At 36.2% G+C, this 16516-nt stretch overlaps 1 protein-coding gene across 1 annotated transcript in view; it reads right to left on the bottom strand.

Annotated features, from left to right (window-relative positions):
• Positions 1 to 2399: 2399 nt before the first annotated feature.
• Positions 2400 to 16516, bottom strand: part of stg1 (stargazin-like protein) — a 285463-nt gene continuing 271346 nt past the window's right edge. Inside the window, exons 3-4 of the mRNA XM_083126200.1 lie at positions 6696 to 6836; positions 2400 to 3094 (exon numbers count right to left, since the gene is read on the bottom strand). Of these exons, the coding sequence (XP_082982326.1) occupies positions 2400 to 3094; positions 6696 to 6836 (836 nt within the window). The remainder of the gene's footprint in view (positions 3095 to 6695; positions 6837 to 16516) is intronic.

The raw sequence follows: 16516 nt of genomic DNA, 5'->3' as shown, positions 1-16516 counted from the left end.
TTCTTACACACATATAAACACATTCTTTTTTAAATTTCTTAACGGTTGGGGAGAACGCACACTCGATTCATCAGACATTTACTTTAAATTTGATTAATGTTACAGTTGTAACAATGGAATTCAATTAACAAAATAAAAAAAGAAGCAGTTGTACAATGAAACTTTTTAATAATGTTAGATTGTTAGAACACAACAACCCACTGTGAAACAAGCAATCAATTTTTGTTTATTATATTATTAATATTTCAAATATGGATCCAAAATATAATTAGGTAATCTAAAATTATGTTTATCTTCTTGTAACAACCGTAATCTATAAGAGAAATAATAATAGATGCAACCCATACGTATATATAAGAAAAAATATTTAGATATATTTTGTTGTATTCAGATTCTAACATCTGGTGAAATATGTAATTCCGAAAGAGAATACTTCATGCAGCTATTAAAATAATACAAACGTAGTTGCAACTTTACTCCTTTTTTGAAAAATGTATTCAATTGTTAATAGGAATAGTCTATTCATTGAGCTCACCTTTGATTGCTGTTCAATGTTCAGTATTATCTAGATCTGCTGCAAGGCACACCAACTTCATCTACATGCTGACCTGTGTTGTTACTTTTTCTACCATAATTTATTGAGCATTTTCCCAGGTGTCTTAAGATTTGTAGTAGAAGTTTTAAGATAATTATAATATTAGGTCTGAAAAAACTTCTTACAAAATTACAACCAAACAAATTAAAAAATAAATCAACAAACAATTTCTCCGTTGGTAAGGGTTTTGAAGAGGGAGAGGGAGGAATTACTAAGATATGTATAACTGTAGAATACCTAATTTGCTCTGACCTTTGGTGATATATACAAATGGAATTAAAGAATGGGTGGTTACATAAAATATAAAAGAGATATTGGATTTGTAGCACTTTGATGAACATAATTTTAAAATTTAAATAATTTTGTTGTGAAATTTTGGAAATTAAGAGAATTCTAAATACAACGGGATGTTAAGATATTAAGACAAAACTGAATATATATTTACGAATGATTTCATTTATAAAGAAACATCATCTTCATAATTTATGCGAATCAACATAATTATAATGCAAGGCTTCAAATTTGAGTAAAGAGTAAAATAGTTAAGAGAAATATAAGCAATTAAAATGGTGAAACGTAACTTATTTTATAAGAAATGGCATTGCTGATGATTTACGATTGAATTTATCAATAGTGTCTTGCACTACATAGAAATCAGCCTTGTACTTAAAACAGGATTGTTAATTGACCAGAACAGAGAAGGTAATATCTTGAGGTGTAATTAGTAATAAGGTTTTCAATTATTTATACATTGAAACTTAAATATCTGTACTAAATACGCATTCAATTCTTAACTGATCTACTTCGAAATAAAATATGTAATGAACGAATTTGTTCTTTGAGTACAAAATATTCATTTCAAAATATGTACGATCATCATTGTAATTAAGAAAGTTTTAAAAGGACGATCATACTTGGTAAGCTTAAACAATTTCAAAGTAATTTCAACTATCATAAAGTTGTAATTTCTATGCCATGCTTCAATACAGTCATATCATTCGGTTGAGCACTGACTCATAAATAACTATCTTGCTTTTAAGGTAAGATTTCAAGCTAATGAAAACAAATTAATCGATATAATTAACTGATTGCTATTTGTCAGTGCTAGAATGAGTGGAATCGGTTAAATCAACAGCTTAGTTATAATATTATTTTCAGAAAGAAATGTTGTTTTGGCTTTATACGGAAAGATTGGTTTTACAGGTTGTAAAATTTTCCTGAATGGAAGTTTCTATTTTTGTAGTATTTTCCACTGGCATAGCTTACGTTTTACTTCACACGATGGGAATTGCAAGTGAGTTGGAGGTTACGCTTAGTACATGAGAAGTGAGCAGTGCAGATTGCAGAAAACAAATAATTGATTGTCATTCGTTATTGCAGGAAAGGGAATTAGTCCTCTAGCGTTGTAAGATGGTGAACAATCAAAGGGATAGATGTGGAGTAGAAATGAAGAGAGACAGACTTGCAGAAGAGATCCTGCAGGTGTTAGTATATGTTATGTTAACGATTTTTCTACAAAATTATCTTCTTCGTACCTTTTTTTCTATGTGTAGAGTCCCATTGATTTCTTCTTTTCACTATTTGTATTTTTGTAAAAACGTTTTCACACATAAAAACATCATTCTTAGTTTCTTTGCACAAGTTTCATTTTGTGATTGTTTTGTTTAATAACCAACTTGTATAATATACTAAGCTAACTGCACCCATGCCCCGAAAACAGGAACAACATTATTTTTCTGTTTAAAAACATTACCCCCCAACAAAAAAAACAAAAAAAACATTCACTACACTTTGGGAACTAATACTAAACTGGAGTCGTCCTCCGTAGTGTATCGTACGAGAACTCTTTCCTACGTTCTTCAGATCTAGATCCGATGGTACCGGAACCACCACCACCCGGAAACCCACTGGTGCTCCGGTCAATATCGAAAGTCACAAACTCCCTGGAGTATTCGCAGTTGATGTCCGCAGTGGTGGACACTGTATTGCAAGTGGGGTCCCTGGAGAAGGTCACCGAGTGGGACTCGTGTCCGGAGGCCACTTGGGGGAAACTGTAATATGAGATGTCCTTCATGGAATCCGATACCGGAAGCTGCTGGTGCGACTTGCTCCGGCTCGTTCCGGGCCTCGGCGACGTCTCCCTGCTGCACCCACCGTACCGGGATCCGAAACTGTACCTTCTGGGTCGACTCCGGTGCCGCCTGCAAGGAACAACGGTGTCCATGTCAGGGGTGGGTACTCGTAGGTCCAGTCCCGTCGTGACCTTTCGCCTGTCCTCCTTCTTGCTCCAGTCCTTCTGGTGCCAGTAGATGTAGAGGAAGATCGCGCACGTGCCGGCCATCTCTGTCGACATGAAACCCGAGACGATGAGGAGGAAACTGTAACCGTAGCTATACGTGAAGAGGGGCGGTTGTAATTGAGACTTGGGCCTCAGCTTGCTGCCTATTTCAGCCTTGAAGATCGAGATGTACATAACCAGCCCAATCAACATGAACAGGCCTGAAATCAGAAAAAAACGCACATTAACACACGGTCCGTCGACCTCCCTGAAAAAAATGGAAATCTTATTTATATCGTTAATAACAAGAAATAGCTTAATATAGTTAGCATTCGAACAGAATAACAAAAGTAAAGACAGCATTACATCGAAAAGTAGTGTAAAATACAATAATGGTGTTAGATTTTCATATTCTACTATTGAACGCAAAGAATAAATGGTTTAATAGTTTACAAAATTCAAAAAAAATTACAGTTTATGTGAGAGATTACACGACAAACTTTATGACTAAAATGTATCCATAGCTTTAAAAGCCTTTCCTTGAACGAGGTGTGTAAATGCTAATAACAAAATACAACTATGAATTTCAATACATTGACTGTATGAAATGTGAAGAAAAAATAATGTAAATCAGTTGTGATGGATATTCACTCATCTGCTGGAAAGCGAAAGTCTTCCCTCTACATTCACATAATAATATTAATAATACAATTTATTTATGTATTATTATATTAGTTTACAATAGTTGTTATTGTAAAATAACACTTATAAACGTGTTAATAAAAATCATTATTATTTCTACAAATCCAGTATTATCAATGACATGACCCCTCCCTTCAAAAATTTCCGGCGACGCCCATGATTAACACCAATGTTAAATGTAAATACCCAACTTCAATACAAATAAATTAAGCAATAAATACTTGAAGCAACAACATTTCATTTTTACTTACAAGGTCTAATTGATTTTTAGATGGTTAACAATGCCCATATTGTAACAATTACAATTACGAGCTCATATGAAAATATGTTAATCTTGTGTCGCCCTAGTCGTGTCGACAACCACGCACATTCTACATCGAACTGATTCATCTGTATGTAAATCTATCACATTCTTTGTTTGACATATTTAATAACTAGGGCTAGGATTTTTATGACCTAAAAATCACCATAATATGCAAAAAAAAATGCTCTTATGACCTAAAATTGTACAAAATATGCACTATAATTTGAAAAATATGCCCTTATAACTGGACTGTTTGAAACATGAATATCTAAATGCTGAGATATTTTCACATATGTACTATTTTTAGTTCACTTTATGGACCCTGAGTTGCAATGCACAATGAATACTTTCTCTAAATTTTCAAATAAAACTGAAAAACATTTTGCTGCATTCCAAAAAAATAAAATATAACCCTCCAGTGAGCATGGGAGTAAGAACGAATCCACTTCGAAAATGACTGTGTATTTCTTCAAAAAGCGAAAATAAGCTGAATATGACCGAAAATCCATCAAAATATGCCCTATCATGCAGAAATGGCCAATTATGTCAAAATATGCCCTGAAAGAGTACCTTAATTTAATTAGTTTCTTAATAATATGAATTTCTATATATATTAGGGAACGCATCACCCTCAACAAAAAAATATGCTAAGTCATGAAAATCCTAGCCTTATTAATAACTGTCTGTTTTTCTGCATAATGGAAGATTTATATGATTTACAACTTAGTAAAATTAACAAAAAATGTATTGATCTCATAAAGATTACTAATAAATTATTATAAAACAGTTGTTACTATTTAAAACTACAAACACCGATTGGAAGATATATTTCTCATTGCTAGAATTGCGAGCTTTCTGTCATCTACCAGTTCCGTACTTTTTCATTCTAACACTATCACGAGTAGAAGAGACAAAAAGATTATTCATTTTTCAGTTTGTTTACGAAATAGTTATAATAATAATAATAATAATAATAATAATAATAATAATAACAATGTACACAACTACTGTATAAATAAGCTTACCAACTACACAGATAACAATTTCTGGACACTGGTAACTCCTTATGCCCCAAATTTAGGAAAAGTTAGATGAATTGTGATTGATTGATTTGATTTATTTTACTTCACTTTTCTTCCGCTTTTGGCTGATCGTGAAGATGAGGATGAGTGACTATATGATGAAATAGATGAAGGACTCACAAGCAGGGTGGATAAAACTTATTATTTGACGATTTTTTAAATTTAAATCGATTGTTTTGATTTTTTTTTAAAATCACGCTTAAAATAATTGTATGTTTTTGGCACCATGCAAATAGATGTCTTTTTTTTTTATAAAAATGCTTTTTTCTGGTAAACGGCCCTGTAAAATATTTGAACATTTTAATTAAAGCAAATAAATTTTTTATATAAATACACATTTTTCTTTTTCTAATACAGTACATATAAGCCTACTATGGAAATGTTTGTTGTATTTATATATTTTTAATAGTCTTCGTAGCTGAATTTTAGCGATTTTTTTTAATGGTAGTTTGCAAAATATCACATGCCATGTTTATTTACAGTTTATTGATAATGACACTATTTACGGTTTAACATGATTAGTATTTTGTATATTATTCTAGGCAAAATGTTTGCTATATAAAAATTATTGAATTTTAAATGAAGGTAAATTTAAGTGTGTTTACATATTGCATTTCCTCTCGTATGAGTTTCACCCCATCACCAGACTACATATATTTTGTTGTTTGTTTCTTTTCCTTTCTTAGAGCCCAATAAAAACCATTAAATTATTACGAGATTTTGTAGATATCAGAAAAAGTAATTCTGATATCTACAAAATCCTTATGTACATTATTCTATGAATTATTTCTTTATGGTGATATAAATCAGTTATATTCTTTAAAAAATAACCTGATTTAACCGTCAGTTCAGACTCTGTATTTTTATAATGTAAATCAGACTGTGGGGTCAAATTTGACACCTAATTGTTTTTTTCGTTAACTTTTGAATAATTTTTCAGTAAATGACACCAATTGATAACTGTTGCATTACAGTATATTTTTCACAACCTAAAGAACCTGCATTAACATATTGAACCTTCTATTTGCATAGTTTTATAGGAAATAACAAAAAATACATAATGAAAACTTTAAGAAGATTGCTCAGAAATGTCAGTAAATGACACCAATAGATAAGTGTTGCATTACAGTATATTTTTCAAAACCTAAGGTACCTACATTAAAATATTGAACCTTCAATGTTACAAAACATGCTTTCTTACATTAATCAGTACAGAAAACTTTTCTGATAGAAATCAGACACTGGGGTAAAATTCGACACCACTAACAAAAACAGCCAAGAATTCACGGTAAACAAAAAAAATCTTCACATTTCACACCAGCATCTGACACCTAACACACTTTTTGTTGTATATGTTGTTGAAAAAGTTTCGAAATGCGGTTGTTTTTAAAAGAATTGGGGTCAGAATTGACCCCACAGTCTGATTCCAGGGTTAAATTGCGATTTAAATCAACCTGATTTAAACCAATCCACCTTGCTCGCAAGGAACACTAATCTCAGGTCAGGGTTCGAACCCGGGACTCCTGACGAAGTAGCGCGCTGTTCTAACCATTCCGTATGGAGGTCGGATAAATGAATTATGATTTATGCACTCTTGAACGTGAAAAAAAGAGCTATGACATTTTTAGCAAAAATTTCCTTCACACACAATTTAACAATGAATTAAGGAAACAAAATTTACTGTGGTAAAGAAGAATTCTGTCATTAAGAGATTAAACCAGCCAAGTACCTTACCTGATATGATGAAAATGACTCCTGATATGAAGATGAACAGTCTCCTTTGCCGAGCAAAATGGCCGAACAGGCAACAAAAGTATCCGACGAACAAAAACACCGTCGAAAGGAAAAAGAAGACTGCTGATTTCGTCACAGCATCTGGAAACGAAAAGAAGAAGCAAAAACATAAATAAAGTAACGAAGTAAGAATTTATTACATATGCACAAATACAACAACAGGATTCCCACACATGATCATGTATTTGTAATTGAAAACTTTTGTATTTAAAAGTTTCACTTTGTAATGAAGGGACACAGTAGGTATTTAGACAGGACTCCATACATTATTCTCTAGTTAGGTTATAATGGAGGTGATGTGATCAGCACCACGCTCCCTACCGTGTTTGAACCCTATCTCCAGATACTTATTGTTATGGGGAGTTTGTTCCAGAGTCGCTTTCTCACATTTGGGAATGGGACCTTGGTAGTTTACTTGTCAATAAGATTGGACATTATGTTCACAAGAAGAAACAAGGGGAAAATGCGAGGTTCAGAATATGGAATTAACTTGAAGAAGTCACAATTTTCCTAGAACATTGACATGTATCTCTAGATACAGAGATTTGCGTGATTTAGGAGCACTCATAATTATGATAGCTATGTAGCAGAGCAGAGCACTGGCGTACGCAGAGGAGGGAGGGGCTGATGCGACACAGCCACTCCGAAATTTTGAAAAAAATAACATTTTCAAATAAGAGCAGCAAAGAAGTAGGGAAAAACAAGAGTGGTATATGAATACCCTTCTTAAAATGACCCACGATTGTCATATTGAGAGTGGAATTCCAGCCCCTCCCGAAAAAAAAATTCCTGGGTACGCCAGTAGAGCAGAGTCTATGTTCAAGCAACATGGCGTAAACTGTATGCTGTATCCTAGAAGGACCTTCTTATTTAATTCTGAAAGTCTTCTATTTAGTAGTATCCTTATACACACTGTATTACACAGTCCTTATTTTGGAAAATATTGTAACCGCATATCAGAAATGTACCCTTATATGTATCCCATGACACGGGTTAAATTAGAATTCTAAAACATCAAAATGCTGACCAAGACAAAATTTATTTTATAAAAAATATACACTAAAAACGTAACGTTTACAGATTCACAAGGAATTGATTGTGAATCTACGTCTGAACCATACCCGGTTAGAGGGTGGAAACGTTTCGTTTTTAGTGTATATTTTGTATACAACAAATTTTTCTTTGGTCAGCATTTTAATGTTTTATTAACATGGAAACAAGGCTTAACATCGTTACTTACAATTCTATGTAATCCTTTTCATTTGCAGTATTCTCTCGGTAGTGCGCGCGCTTTTAAGGAGACATTCTATACTTCCTATCGTAAGCAACAACATTTACGATTACTGTACATAAGTTTTCTGAAAATTTAATTTAATACAATCTTGATAGTTGTTCACAAGAAAAATGAACTAAGCAACTTAATTTTCAAACTTATTAAGAGACTGCGTGCATCCAGTACACCTACAATGTGTACTTCGGTGAAAATCTATACTGAACATTTGTAACGTATTAGAAGCCACATTTTCGAGAATTACATTTCTTTGCAACCAAGTCAGAAATTTAGTCAACACAATTTAATTTTACCCTTTGTAGTGACCAATAGAAACTGCGGAAGGCGTTCCTTTCATCGCAGCTAGGGTTCTTTATACCCAACTGTTGAGACATGAACTCATCTCTGCTTCAACAGTTGTGACGCTCTGGATGCAACTGTTCACATTAATGGAGCGTGGGTTTCTTATCCTGTCCATGTCCTTTTCAAGGCTCAGTTCGTCAATAGAGGCTAAACACAAAAGCAGTGGCTATAAATAAAACTCTAACGTACTGCTTAATAGTCGCAGACAACAGTCAGATCTAAGGAAACGAACAAAACGTTGGATCATCCGTTTATATGCAAATCCGAAACACATGCTTGGATAAACATCCCCATCCGAAACAAACGAGAATTACCCAGCATTCCGCAAGATCGCTTTTGTGCGCGCCACAATACCATTGTCTCCAAGAAGCTTCTTAATATGGTGGTTTTAGGTTGAAGTGGTTGGGGAGGAGGTGGGGGGGGGGGCTCAGGTGCTTGTCTCATAACGTTCTTGGCAAGTGGCAAAGAGGGGGTTGAGATATTAATACACCACATTTTACAGCAAAGCACAAAGCATATGCTTGAGTCGTAGCGGAAAGATTTTCCCGCCGTCTGGGAATCCTTTTGTTTTACAAAACGTTCCTGTCCCCTCAACCAGAAGCTATGTTCACTGGAGCCTTAAAGACGCTGTACGTTTGTTAGCGTCAGGGAGATCGAAACACACCGAAAACACACTGCGGAATGCTGGGATCTCCTTCCCCCTTCTCTATGCGTCCATGTGAACCCTCTTCTGTTTATTGCTGGTTAAAGGAGGGGGTGCGATTCTGTTGCAGGGTGCAGAGCAGGTGAATCATTAACTTAAGTGTTAACTAGTGAGTTTGTTTTCAGTCTATGCTACGAATCTAGTTTCATAACTGTTTCTACATGTTTGTGTTGATGGATGCACAACCTTTCAGGCCTTTCCAAGTTGTTCCTGATACAGTCACAAGCCAAAGTGGGTTGAACATAAAGGAAAGGCAATATAGAAATATACATAAAAATCCCCGACTTTTCTAGGCATTTTGAAATAGATATTCAGACCATTATTTATTGTTTCAATTTGCTTCAAGTCAGTTTACTGTAGGCCCTACCCTATTGTGAAGCAACTAGGGTACTCCTCCGAGTCCTTGCGCTTCTGAGAGCACCGAGCCAGACAAAAATAATTTTTTATGTACGGTTTATTACCACTTGCCGGGCCCCGTGGCGGAGCGGCTAGCATATCGTGCTACGACACCAGGGGTCCCGGGTTCGAATCCAGGCCTGTGCATGTTTGTGAGTGTCCATTCATCAATTTCATCATATGATCACTCATCCCCATCTTCGCAAATTAGCCGAAAGTGGCACGGCAAAATCAAATAAAGCAAATCAATCAATCAATCAACATTACCACTTTATAGCCCACCCAAATTATTTTTTAGTACACTTCAAGTGTTTGAATCCAAATGATATTTTCAAGATTATCTGTAAATTTTTGATACTAATGAAATTTTACCTGGTTGGGCACTAAAGAGAGGATGGAAGTAGTTTTGAGTTGAACATGAAGAACATTACCAAGAATGGGTGAGACTGAATTGATCTTTTCCAGGATAGGACAGATGGAATCCTATTCACTTGCTGCTGCAATAGACCTTTCGGGTATAGGGATGCCAGAGAGTTTGGAACCGTTCTCGTAGCTTTGAAACCGAAAGTCGAGCAGGAAACACTGAACCTTCCCGAGGCAAATATGATCGTGCATATTTGTAAATTCGCTGACGGACGTATGGCGGCGCTGCCAGGCTGTGTATAATGTATTGCCGGGCAAAGGATCAAATGATCAATATTTGAAGGCCTTTTGGCAAGGCTTTCATCGTCGAGTGTGGAGTTTCCGTTTTGGTTTGGTGGCAAATGACAGGAAATGGCCTCAAGGTTCGTTACAAACTAATGTTGGACAGGGATCGCCGGCCAGCCAGGCGTGCTTTTGATTTCCCAAATCCCTCATATTAATTTATTTTTTCTTGTACAATCGACGATTACATGACATCAGCTCAGCGAAGCGGAAAATCCGAGCAGCCTTGTTGGTTACCAACAAAATCATTGAGCTTGAGGGACAAACAGCAATTGTCAAAAATGACTTCAACGTTAGCTGATTGGTTAGCTTAGACTCGGTCGGCAACTAATGCGCAGAAGCAAGATTTTTACTTAGTTCTGCGCAAGACGAAATGCCAGACATGTGCCCATCCTCCCCAAGGCCAATGGCGCATCCCCCCTAAAATCATGGCATGCGGTCTTCCCAAAAATCATATCATTCGCGCGCTCAAACCATATCGTAATCCCCACGAAGTATTTAATTACGACAGCGTGTCTACCGAAAGTAACTTTTTCTTTGCTTTACTGAACACTATACTTGATCTGTTCTCCTCCCTCAACAGGGAGCCATCACTCAAGATCGCCCCTAAAATCGTTGATCATAATCGAGAATATCACTTGTTTTGTAATGCAGATATGGTATAAAAGCTTCACATTCACCTCATTAAGGCGCCAAACACGCATCCTAGGAACACATGAATACGAGCGAAGCGAGCAAGAAAAGTTTTACATCCATTTCTTTGCAGGCTTTCAAGAATATTAATTTAATAGGATGTCAATACTTTCTTAGACTTTTCCAGCTTCTCCTTTGGCACGTTCGAGGTGAAAACGTATGGATACCATATCGCTAAATACAGTCTCCAAAATGTAAAGTTTGAACTCTCTCTCCACTACAGAAATTCCTTGACAATCTAAGATTTAACACTTTATCAAGAGCTTTCTATCTTCATCTACATTTAATACTCAGTCTAATGTTTTGAAATACAGGGTGTCCGAAAAGTCACGCAACCGAAATTTTGAACGTACGTAACTTTTCTACAAGAAGCGATAGAAACATGAACCTTGCACTGGGTATTAACTTTATGTACACAGTTTTTAAACATTAAACAATAAAATGGTTCATTACATGAATGTTCACTATGGGAAAAGTTACTAAGCTGTAAAAAAAATGTACGAAGTAAAAAGAAACATGGATAAAAAGCTGTTATGCAGTGTATCGACGGTCTGTGTGGGTATTTATCGAAGGGGAATGTTGTTGTTTGTGAATCCAATGTCTGTGAAATAAGGGGGGGAATACGGATATTTGTAATATGAACCAATTATGTATATTTTAAAAACATTTTTTAAACATGAAAAAACAGCGTAAAAGCTGCAAGGTCCAAAATAAAATAATAATAATAACACGTCATCAGAACAAAACAAGCCATTAGCGCAAACACCAAGGTTCTAATCGTCTTTGGTTCTAATAATCTTGGAGGAGATCACAAACCTCTAATTAGTAGACCGGGTTTTTTTCGCTGAAAAAGAGTTTGTCATGAATTGTTTTTTTTTTAAATTTGAGGACCAATTAATTGTCAGTTTGGTGATAGAATTGAAAATAATATTATTTGAGTTGCAAGATTAAAACTCTTTGTACAATTTATATTTGAAATGTAAAACATTAAAGCGAAAAAAAGCCGCTTGTGATTTGTAACAATGATTACGAGGCGTTGATTGCTGTGAAAGTATAATGAAAGCTGTACAGAGTGGAATAAATGATTGTACAGTAGGATGCAAAAGTATTATCAAGGGATTTGTCCATCACCTTGTTCATGTGATGGATTTTACCAAATGAGAGCTTTAAGAATTGAAACAAAACGCCAAACAATGTGCAGAGAGCCTCAACACCAGCATACATAAAAATCTATTCCTTGAAAACACATAGGATTCCAGGGGAAAATTAATGAAGAAAGCCATGTGCAATACTTGTACGTACATTCCAGTGTACCAGGATATACAGCGGAGATGAAATGAGCGGCAAGACAAATAAAAAAAACTTATATCATTAAAAAAAACAACGACAAAATAAAAATATCCTAATGCTAGGTTCAATACAAAGGTTGCTGTCATCAAACATAACAGTGAGAAGTTCAGTGGGATCGATGAATATTACCGTGCAAATTGTCCATGACTATTTGCATAAATATTTCACTTACATCCTGTGTGTTTTTAAGCGATGGATTTTTATGTGTGTTGGTGCAGAAGTTGTCAACAGCTTGTTTTGAGTTTTCTTTTAATTCTTGAAGCTCTTATTGGGTCAAATGAAGTCCACGAACATGGTGATGGACAATTTGCACGGAAATACTGATGAATCCCACTGTACAACGTGTGGACACAGGCTTATATTTAGTGTTGGTGGACCGTACATTACCTAGAACACATAGCTTCAATACAGCAAAATTAGGCTACATTTTGTATAAGGAGAAAACTGATATTCAATTCGTTAAAAAAAGTGGTATGAAGCAGACAAAATTGTTTTCCAGTACAGTATACTATGTAAATCAGTTTGCCAAAAATACATTAATCATGGAAAAGTACCATTCAAGATGAGTGAGTCCATTCTTGCCTGTCCTTACCAATTTCTGTCAGGTTCATCTTAATATTGTCTACTTTCTTGCAATTTTCTTATCATCTTGTTTCGCAAGAATAATTCTGGAAACGTTTCTATCATCTATGCGTGCTGCATGGTGCTCACTGAAGTTTATTATTCTAGTAATAACACGATTAATTTTTAATTATCAATCTCTAAATTAAATGTGACACGCATATAACGGTCTTTGCACAGGTTCTGTGAATTCTGCTATTTTATTCACGCCCCTTAATCGTACTTCTCAGAGTTCATAGGGAAAGAGCTATAAAATCTCCTTTATATTTGGACCAATCCATGAAAAAGTGATACTACCACTCAAAAAGTCAAATAGGTCCAAATACTTTTTATACAGCCTTAAACGTTAACTTTAGTTTTAGTTTCCTGCGGGACACTAAATAGTGACTAATTTGATATTTACATGTCCTTGAATGGCTTTAAGAATACAGATTAACAAAGAGAAGTGGATAAAGGTGATAAAGGTTGTCTTTTTACATTAAGAATTGAGTGTATAAGCAATGCTCAATAAATTTGTAATTTGTAATAAATGTGATTATTATTAAAATTTATGAGTTGATATTGTTCAGGTAAAGTGTTAGGTGAGTAATATGGTATTAAATTAGTTAATTAATGAGGTATTCACATAGGTCACACATGGACCTCTTTTTTAAAAATTAATAACAGTAAAGATAAAAATGTTTACACTGGAAGAAAATACATGAGATGAAAGGTTGCAATCTACATTCCCCCCCCCCCAAAAAAAATATGATGGATAAAAAAGTTGTAAAAATACACAGTTTTCAAGTTTTTGGTGGTAGTTGAAGCTTTTATCGCCGTGCAAGTCACACCCGGAATTCCAGTTTTCTTGAATTGCCCAAAAACAACGTTGTTCACAGAGTTCACTATTCAGGACAGTAACAATGCCATCATTCTGAAACTATAATGGATGAGCTCAGTGTCTTTGTTCACAAAATATTTAGATTTGAAGCGTGTGATTGTCACACCAGGAAGTCATTGATTGCGCCATTATCGTATTTGCGTGCAGGAATACTGTATGATTGCTTTTAATATTTATCTGCTCGTGGTGAGTTCTCATGTACACTCACCGGCAATAGAAATGGGACACGTAGATTCTGAAATAATCACTGCCCTGCAAGGCGTTCTATCTCCGCCGTAGAGTTATGCAACACACATAACACCTTGCAAGGCAGTGAGTATTCCAGGATCCAGGTGTCCCATTTTTATTGGCGGTGACTGTACATAAGAATGAATATGTTCCATTTGTAGAGTTGTATATAATTACTTTATTATATTATGTAGATATATGTTTGTGTGTATGTGTGGCTTGTATATGGCTATATGTATGCATATTGTTATATTATTTACTAGCTTATTACCCGGCGTTGCCCGGGTATTTATTTATCGCAATCTTATATTAGCCAGGTAAGTAATGAATTCTAACTATAGTGTAAAATGTAACTATTTTTATTTCATTATTAAATGTTACCAATTAGCTTAGAGACTCTGAAAACCATGGATTCGACACTAATCTAGGTCATTTGTGACATTTTATTTTTCCCTCCTTCTCACCCTCATGCCGATAGGTGATGAATTTGAAGTTGAACCGCATTGGGAGTGTCACGAAAACTATGGATTCTACACGTCTTCGCAACACAAAATCATATCAGCCTGAATGTTAGACAACCCGAGAAACACTATCGTTGTGCGGGATTGCATAGAGTCACGGATGTCTGTTTGTGCGGAATTTAATATCGGTGGTTTTGTATTATTTTTACATGTCAGCCCTTCCCACCCCACACCTATGGGTGCCAGGGGTGTCTTACCCCGAAAGTATTCTTTCCAGATTGCAAGTGATACGTGTACCTAGTTTGGTTGGAATTGCTCCAGGCGTTTGAGAGTTATGCCGGAACAAACAAACATACACACCCACACACACACCCACACACATACATCCATTTTTATATATATAGAAGATATGTTCATTATTTAAATGCAAAAGTGTATATAGAAGTGTAATCTTTCCTGCAAATAGAGATATTTTCTCTGTTGGAGGCAATAAGAGTCTTGATCCTCATTGTAGAGATTAGCCTAACGAAGCAGGAAAGCGAGTTAAAATAAGAAAAGTAGAAAATTTCCTGATGAGGAGCCTACAACCTTAGAAGAGCGATGGATATTGCATAAGACAAAAACTCCGGCGGCACTTTCGGTAAAAGTCCCTCCCTCCAGCCCACCCCGCTTTGTGACCCTCTGAACCTTAGGATATCCCAGCTTTATTGGTTCGAAGCACGTCCGCGGGATTACAGAAAGGCTGCAAACCAAACATCATTACTCCTTCAATTTCCGTCTTCATCACGATTTTGCCTTTCCCTGCGTCCCCATCACCTTCGCGGCATCCACCGAGGAAAATCCAGCTTCCTGAAGACCAACCACGTGCCCCGTGACGTCACTTCATGCTGAAATTCCCTCCTTTTCCTCTTCGGCATCTCCGAAAGCAGTGTTGCCACATGAAGGGATATTTCCCTTTTGGGAGGAAAATTTGAAACAAATTCGATTCGATATCACGAAAAGTTGAACACATCCAACTCAATATCAACACAGCTTGTTAGGTTTCAGTTTCATATCCATAATGTCTTGTCACTTCTGATATCCACCCGTTTGGTTGATTAATTGATTGATTTGGTAAATGTTACTTTGCTTTTCCTTCACGTTTGACAATCGAGAAGATGAGGATGAGTGACGACAGTGGAGGCCAATTAGAAGGGCAGTTGCCCCCACACTATAGCCTCTTAATGATAAGCCTTGTCTACAAGGGAAAAAAACTGACCTTGTCATACTTCATCCAATCTTGACACCCAATCGACGCTACTCAGTGACGATTTTATGAAGGGATACTCACAAAGAACACCGTTACCCAGCCAGGGGTTCAAAATCTGGACCCTTGGGGTCGTAGCACGCTGTGCTAACCACTCATCCACGGAGGTCTGCTCCACTCCGTTGGGTATAGCATATGTCTATTTACATTCCTGCTATGTTTTTTGTACGTACCTTTTATGTATCTTTGGCCAATAGCAACGAGGAGGATATACGATGAATCGATAATGGCACAAACACAATTGTATAGTCGACTCGCTAGCTACGTTAACGACCGGCTGGCTTTGAAGTCCACGGAGCGAACCCATCAGCTGCAACAATCACATTCAACGCAAAGTGTTGCCACACATCTACTCTACGCCACCTTGTCCCTCCGCGCACAAGCACCTTTCCATGGTCTTCACATTGAAGTTGCAAAGTACGGCAACAGCGTTTCCGCAGTCATGTGACTGAGACTCCACGTGGAATAGACGAGGAGCAGAATGACAGCTGCGCCCATTGGCTGAAGGTTGAGTGTAATTGGACGTAAACAACTGACCCGCCAATTATCCCCACCCACTGTTGTGGCGGCGGCTTTCTTTAGTTCTTCGACGTTAACGAAGTAAACGCGTGGACTATACATTCATACCTGACCAGGGTTCAAACCTGGAAGAACTGGCCCAGTGTTGCGGGTTGACAGGGGCGGCTCAAGATAGAATTTTCCCTCTGGCAGGGTGAATTTTTTGTTCCCCTACTTTCCACCTTATCATCCCTAACTTTCCACCATGGCCCCCTATTCTACACTCC

Source organism: Lepisma saccharinum, chromosome 7, assembly GCF_977018435.1.
Source record: "Lepisma saccharinum chromosome 7, izLepSacc3.1, whole genome shotgun sequence".
Taxonomy (NCBI): Eukaryota; Metazoa; Arthropoda; class Insecta; order Zygentoma; family Lepismatidae; genus Lepisma; species Lepisma saccharinum.
The sequence above is the reverse complement of the archived record's forward strand: the minus strand, read 5'-3'. Positions and strand labels throughout refer to the sequence as shown.